Consider the following 7,802-nt stretch of genomic DNA (forward strand, 5'->3'; position numbering starts at 1 on the left):
CTCGGTCCCAGCAAGAGGAGGGGCAGTTTCACCGACTTTAGGGCTTCAGCACTAACCCAGGAGTCCCACGCTTTCTCTCCAGGAGCTTATTCTGACAGGAGTGACCACCAGCCGGCAACGAATGCCACCATCTAGGGCCCAAACCAGAAGGGCGTCCCTCTGGTTTAAGGTGCCCCTGCAGTGGCTCATGGGACAGATTCTGAGCCAGGGTTCCACCCAGCCTGGCTCCTGGGGACCGCGTTCGCCTAGCCGGTGGCGGCTGTTTGAGAAATCACACCAGGCGGAAGCACCGGGGCCCGGGGGCGGTCTCACCGCCTAGACAAGTGTGTGCGGCGTAGATTCAAACCACGTCCGCATAGTCCTCGGCCTGAGTTTTAAATCCCCCGACAGAGCTGGATGCTGGCGAGAGATGACCATCCCGAGAGGTGCTCCTCTTTTTCCTTGGTCCCCAGCGGCGGGAGCCTTGCGACCCGGAGGGACGCCCCAGCCCCTTACCTGCCGGTTCAGCCTGACGGACAAGACGTTACTGGAGTAGCCGTAGCTGCAGATCTCCGTGCCCTTCTTGAAGTGGTACACGTTCATCTGGCGAGGCTTCGTGCGGCTCACGACCACCACGAGGCTGCTGGAGAAGAGGCGCTCCACGATGCAGACGTCGGGGATGTCATCTGCGGCCGGGGGGGCGCACACGTCAGCCGGCGGCCTCCTCGGGGTCCTCCCCCCCCCCCCCACCCCCGACCGCCTGCCTGCAGAGATTCCCCGCCCCTTCCCTCGACAGTGAACTTTAACCCGTTTCCCAAGTTCCCAAGCCCTTTCCACCATCGGCAGTCAGGCAGACCCCGGCGATCAGAACATAAAGCCGGGCTTTCCAGAACATCCCCCGATGCCCTCCGCGGCTGGAATCACAGCCCCGCCCCCGGGGCCGCTGTCCTCTCCGCAGAACATATCTGGGAGGTTTGGATCAATCCACTCTTTCTCCACGAGAGGTTTCAAAGTGGTAACTACTCTGCCGGGAGGCTCTGCTTTCGGAATTCTTCTGGTCCCTGTTGCTGAAAGGTACAGGTGCCACCATGATGGGGCAGGGGCGGGGGCAGGAACACAGTGAATTCTGTGCCTCCTGCCCGTCTTGCTGTGCTCCCTGACTCTCTCCGGAATCCCTTTCCTGTTGATAATACCCCGGACATCTGTGCTATGACCAGGGAAGTCCTTCTGCGCCCAGGAAGAAGGTAAATCAGGAAGCCTCTTGAGCGCCTGTAGACAGGAGGCCTCCGTGTCTTTCTGGGAACATTCTTTTCACATGCCTGCCTTTCTTGGGCTCCAGCAAGTCCCATAGGGAACAACGCAGGACAGATACAGAGCAGAATCTTCACAAAAATGTTATAATAAAAATAACATCTTACAAATGAATTGGGAGCCTAAGATATTATTTGCCAAGCCACTTTCTTTCCAGGGAATCCAGAGTGTGTTTTCGTCCATATGATGGTGGCATAAACAACAACCTTCCCTGAGACAATGAGAGAGGCACATGTCTAAGCTGGACTTGTTTTTAATATTCACAAGAAGTACTTCAATGTCTTTGAATATGGACTCTGTGAATGGGAGACTACTGCTTTATTAAAACAAGGAAACTACTTCCATGACTGAATGAATGTTACCAATATTCTACAGTGCCAATAAAAGGGCAAAAAAAAAAAAAATCGTAAGTGAACTTTCAGTTCGACAGTTATAAAAACTGATAACCGTGCATATGAGTATACGAAAAAGTGTCAACAATACAGTTTCAAAGGATTTCTTAATGTAAAAAGAGAATGTGACTTAAGCTATTGCCAAATCTTACTAGTGTTTCATGGTGGTGTGTTTTTTTAAAGCAAGTGGAAACAATGATTTATATTTAAATCTGAAAAACTACTGACTCTGTAAGCTTGAGGGTTAGTGGAGGGAAACGCAGAAAGCTGAGAAGCGCCCCAGCTTAGAGTCTAGAGGGCGGATTTGGTGCCCTGAGATTCTCACACACACACACTTACTGCTTCCATGGACGTGGTCAAGCTGCTCCACAGAACTCAAAGAAAACAGCTTATAACCAGATTTGGTTCCAATCGCGAGGGATCTGTGAAGGCAAGGACAGCCTGGGAATGACAACAGGTACTGGGTCCAACCATAGGTGGGTCTGAAGAGAGACACCCTCCGTCCCTGGAGCCTCACAGGGGACAGATAAACATACAGCCTCAGGAGCCGAGACATTTGATCACTTTCTAGACGGTGAAGCAAGCATGCCTTGTCAGGTGGGCAGGTCCAGTCGAAAGGAAGAAGTCAAAGACAACTACATACAAGCATGTGAAATGGTTAAGAGACCTGAAACTGAATGGGCTCTATCGTCAAATGAAGTGTCAAACCCACCAGGGACCATGCTTTCCCAGCTGGGCAGAAATAGGCAAAATGGCACGTTTGACAATATTCATCACAGTGGTACCAAGAGGTAAATTATTTTTTTTCTTTCCTTCCTTCCTTCCTTCCTCCCTCCCTCCCTTCCTTCCTTCTCTCCTTCCTTCACTTTCTTCCTTCCCTCCCTCCGTCCTTCCTTCCTCCTTTCTTTCTTTCTTTCTTGCTTAAAAAAGAAATACGTGGGGCTTCCCTGGTGGCGCAGTGGTTGAGAATCTGCCTGCCAATGCAGGGGACACGGGTTCGAGCCCTGGTCTGGGAAGATCCCACATGCCGCGGAGCAACTGGGCCCGTGAGCCACAACTACTGAGCCTGCGCGTCTGGAGCCTGTGCTCCGCAACAAGAGAGGCCGCGATAGTGAGAGGCCCGCGCACCGCGATGAAGAGTGGTCTCCGCTTGCCACAACTAGAGAAAGCCCTAGCGCAGAAACGAAGACCCAACATAGCAATCAATCAATCAATCAGTCAATCAATAAATCTTTAAAAAAAAAAAAAAAAAGAACTACGTGATCTTAGAAGACACAGTAGGTCATTAGCAGGCAAAATTTAATAGATGCTTCCTTCCATCACTTTCCAAGAAAGCATCTCAGATACTTTATACCAGTGGTTCTCATCCCTGGCTGCACATTAAACTCACCTGGGAAGTTTTAAGAAAAATACTGATGACTGTCTACCCTGCTCCTCCAACCCTGTGCTTTTTATTTAATTGGCTTTCTTTCTTTCTTTTTTTTTTTTTCAGTTCAAGTACTTTCATGGGCAGCCATGGTTGAGAACTCTGCCTTATCCTCAGCTCCACAAAGCCAGCACTGCCACCTATCAACAGAGCAAAATCTAAACCTTATCTGGGACAACAGGGGCTAAAAGAATTTTGTCTTTTTTTTTTTTTTTTTAATTTTTTGGCCGCACAGTGCAGCATGTGGGATCTTAGTTTCCTGACCAGGGATCAAACCCACGTCCCCTTCATTGGAAGTGCAGAGCTTTAACCACTGGACCGCCGGGGAAGTCCAGAATCTTGTCTTCTTTAGTTTTCACTCTTCAACCGATAGATACAGAGTGTGCACCCAGGTTTCCTTGGCCCCAGGATGAAAGCAAATGGGTCAGTTTTGTTCGGCAGCTGAGAATTCCTATCCAGCTCTCTCCTGCTTTGCCCTCAACACCTCAGCGATGATCAAAATCTTACCCAGAGCACCCTCAGAATAAGCCATCGGACCCTGACCCCTGGGAAATGGGATGTCAGGGCTGAAATGGACCTTAAAATGGTCCTACGTAGACCTAACAAGTAGTCCAACTCCCTCATTCAAAATAAACGTATGAAAAGGTGAGCTTCGCTCTTCACAGGGAGACATAGACTAAAATAAGCAGCTTACTGCTACAAGCCTGGATGGCCAAGGCTCTTGTTTCACTAGCCTAAAAAAGAGAAGGTCATATGATTCTCCCTGGAATTTTTTTTTTTTCAACCCTAACATTTGTTCTTCCCTGGGATGGCAGTTGACTTTTAATCAGCAAGGTGGCTGCTTCTGCCGCTTCGCCCCCCGTGCCCCCCCTCCAACCGACCTGCTGAGCAGCTAACCTGGGGGATTAGACGTTTGCATCAGGCAACAGTGCGCTTAGAAGTGGGGCTTGGCTTCTAATGACAACAAACTCGAAAGGCCAGCCAGCCGCATCTTACAACTTCAAAATATACATACTCCATAGGGATCACTGCTCCTAAACCTTCTTCCCATAAACTTTTTTCACATAAATATGTGTGCATTTAGTTGCAAACCAAAGTTTCTAAAGCTTGCAAGTAAGGGGAAAAATGTTGTAATTAGAGTCTTATAATATTAACCAAAAGATCTGGCAACTTAAAATAACTTTCAAACATATGCCCTGCTCCACACGAATTTTAAATATGGGAAATGGCAGTGTGATCACTGTTGTGCTTTAAATGGTTGATCAATGACCACAAAAAACTCTGAATCAAGGAATTCAGACTAAACCCTTATTTCATTCATAAGGCCTTTTTGTAGGAAGAAAAAAAATTCTCATCACCTCTCATGAAAATGGGATTTGGGACAAATACATACCACGAATCAAATGAAAAAACACACCCAAATTGTCTGGCACAGGGCCAAGCAGGAAGGATGAGTGAAGACTGCTAAAGGTTAGTTGTCTTCTAACTAACCTTCTCCAGAAAAACTGGGCCCTAAATTTGGCCTATACTTATAGAAAAAGACACGCTGACACTCCGAAATGTATTCGGCAAGGGGCTTGACTTATTTTAAAATCCAATGTCATACCCTCTGAGGCTCAAAGCAACTGACTGTGACAAAAACTTTTATTTATAGGTGCAATAGAGCTGCCCAGCAAAGCCAGGAAGACAGAACTGACCGTAGGGACTAAGGAAATTAACTTCCCAAGCACCCCACGGTTTTGAAAATAACATTCTTATCCAACTGCTATAGAAAGCTGGGACTTACCTAGAGTAAAAATTAACAGCCCTTTAAAAAAATGTAATAAACAATGCTACAAAGCAGAATTGAGAACATTTCCTACTAAGAAGCAAACTAGCTAGCTCCCCTCCTTAACCTGCTTTCAACTGGGAAGGCAAACGCCCAGGCATTTCAACAGCCATCCTCTCTTGCAAAATGTTTCTTACAAAACATCAGAAGTGTATCTAGACCATCATTTTTGTAAACTGTGGCTCTCAACCCATGAGAAAATAATTTAGTAAGTCACGAATGGCTTTAAAAAAAAAGAAACACAAAATACCAGAGGGTATTGCACACATTAAGAGTAAACAGCATGTTGTGAATTGCTTTTCAGTGATATTATACATATATATATGTGTGTGTGTGTGTATATACACACACATCTATATCTGGATATTGGGTAATGTTGTAATATGTATTTCTTATTGTGGGCTGTGGTCAAGGAAAGCTTGAAAGTCCGTCCTCTAACCCAGTTGCCCAGCTACTGGATTACACGATTACACATACAGCTTTTTCGAACAAAGGTATATTGTTTGGCATAGGGTGTTTTTAAACAGAAACACAAAGGGAATGGAAGCCAGGGTTGCTTATGGTACACGATGGCCTTAATTACACCACTGAATGTTCAGTATTAGCATGGCCCAGGCACAGACGGCCAACACACACCTGAAGCCGACTCCAAACAAGGAGCACAACAGAGACTGGTACAGCAGGAAATGGGAAACTGGGAAGAGGTCATCACTGCCTAATGCTCTGGGTGCACATTCCAAAGAGATTATTCCATACGGTGCCCAGAGCTGGCGTCTAACAATCCCATGAAAAGAGGTAAGGGAGCAGGAGTTTTCTTCTAAGGGACATCTTCCAGATGTCTGAAACACAGTTCAGCAACTCCCGGCTCTCTGGCCAAAGTCCCAATGGGAACATCAAGGTGAAACGTTAAAAATCCAGTCAAAAAGCAACAGAGTGGAGCTCGTGCTTCTCCCGGAAGGCAGCCTGGGCCGGGAAAGGGCTCCGGACTCCCAGGAGGCGGCCCGGCCTCTCCAGTGGGCTACGTGAAGACACACTGAGAGCAGTGGAGAGGTTCCTGACACCCAGATCCGGCGGGCGAGGTGCCCTGCGCTGGGGCTGGGACCGGGGCTGGCCTGGCCGCAGGGATAGGCTGCCTCTGAGTCACTGGCCCTGCCCAGATGCCACGTTGAGATGCTCAAGGACAAATGGGAAAGTTTTTCCTGTACTCCCATCTTCCTGGGCCCCAACTACCTCGCCTTGGGTCAGCTTGCAACTTCCCCGTCCTCTCCCATCTCCTTTGCTTTGGCCTCTGCCCCTCCTTCCCCAGACCCCCACTTTGGTCACTACCCCGCCCCCCCCGTCCCCCCACGTACCTTAGCCTCCTTCAGCCCCACTCCCCCGGCTAACTCCCTCCTTCTCCCCCGGCCGGGCCCTCCTGGCTCTCCGCCGGCAGCGGGCGATGGGGGTGCTCAGCCCCCTCCTGGAGGACGGGGAGGCCGAGGGGGCGGTCCGGGGACCCGCACCGGTCCGGGCAGCACCGGCCGTCCGCCGAGGCCTCTGGGGGCGTAGGCCCGCGCCTCCTGCACAAGTTGCCAACTGGACGACACCCCCGATCGCGACTTTTCTCCCCCACCTCCCGGCAGGGCAGGCGCCTCGGCTTACGTGCAGTCCTGGTTGAAAGAGAAGCAGCTGAGCGCCTCCTCGACCCCGCCCGAGGGGCCGTCTGGGGCCCCGGCCTCCATCAGGGGCTCGACCCGGGAAGCCGCCGCTCCGAGCGGGGGACAGCCACCTCAGCAGCCCGCTGGCGCCGGCCCCGCGGGCCGGGTTGTCCGCCCCCTCCGCCCCGGCCCCGCCCCCGGCCCCGCCCGGGCCCCGCGTCGCCCCGCCCCTCCTCGCTCAGCTCCGCCCCACACCGCCCCCTCCTGCCGGTCCCGCGGACCCAGCCACCGAGAGGGCGGGGTCCCCACTGCCGGCCTCCATTGGTCGTGAGCCCACGCCCCGGCTCACTCTTGGCCAATTGGCGACGGCTGTGGGCGGAACCGCCCTGCTGGCGACCCGCCCCCAACTCCGAGACACGGCTTGCCATTGGGCGAAGGCGCGTGACGCCAAGGCTGCAGGCCACGTGGCGGTGTTTTCATTGCCAGGGCGGCGGGGCAGCTGGGCCCGGCCTGCAGGCTCCGGTCCGGCGTCTGCGTCGCGGCCGCGGCAAAGCAGACAGGCGGGCGCGCTCGTTCCGACCCCACCCAACCCCGTGTCCTGGGTAACACTCCGTTTATTAAACTTACAGTTTAGTAGAGAGCGTTGGACGCCAAAGCCCCACCTTCTCGTAGAGTCTTCAAGCTGCTTAGAAAACTGTTTCTAACAGGAGGATGCTGAGGCCAGATAGGTAGGACGTCATCTTATCCATTGTCCGTTGAGAACTCTTACCACAGGTCAAGCACCGTGTTAACAATGTGTATTATCTCGTTGAATTCTTACAAAACTTTGGGAGGAAAGTATAATTATGCCCAATTTAAAGAAGCCGTAACTGAAGCACAGAACTGCTAAACAATTCTGCCTGAAGTAACACAATAAATGGTAAAATGTGGTTTTGTCTGATTTCAAGACCCGTGCACCAACGATTCTGCTAGACAGTTTTTGGCAAAACCTATCTGATCTGTAGCTGAAAAAATGAAAGAAAATGTGTATAGGATGTTGTATTTTATGAAAAGGATGAAGTCTTGAAGACAGCACAGTAAAAAACTCATGTAATTCGAGGTGAATCCAAACGGTCTCTCTTCCCAAGATGAATACATGTTGCCATGTAGAATTATCAACACGACTAATGAATCAGTAGCTCTGCTAGTTTTGGATGTATATAATTACTGACGAATTTTTTTTTAAGACT

The 7,802-nt window shown here is 50.5% G+C and overlaps 1 protein-coding gene across 2 annotated transcripts in view; it reads right to left on the reverse strand.

Moving 5' to 3' along the window:
* The window catches only part of WIPI1 (WD repeat domain, phosphoinositide interacting 1), a 31,045-nt gene extending 24,301 nt beyond the window's left edge, over positions 1–6,744 (reverse strand). For both annotated transcript variants that reach the window (XM_059908520.1, XM_059908521.1), the window contains exons 1-3: positions 6,578–6,744; positions 2,022–2,104; positions 496–665 (exon numbers count right to left, since the gene is read on the reverse strand). In XM_059908520.1, coding sequence (XP_059764503.1) covers positions 496–665; positions 2,022–2,104; positions 6,578–6,657 — 333 coding nt within the window. In that variant the 5' untranslated portion in view covers positions 6,658–6,744. The remainder of the gene's footprint in view (positions 1–495; positions 666–2,021; positions 2,105–6,577) is intronic.
* Positions 6,745–7,802: the final 1,058 nt, after the last annotated feature.

The sequence above is a fragment of the Balaenoptera ricei genome, chromosome 20, assembly GCF_028023285.1.
Source record: "Balaenoptera ricei isolate mBalRic1 chromosome 20, mBalRic1.hap2, whole genome shotgun sequence".
NCBI classification, from domain to species: Eukaryota; Metazoa; Chordata; class Mammalia; order Artiodactyla; family Balaenopteridae; genus Balaenoptera; species Balaenoptera ricei.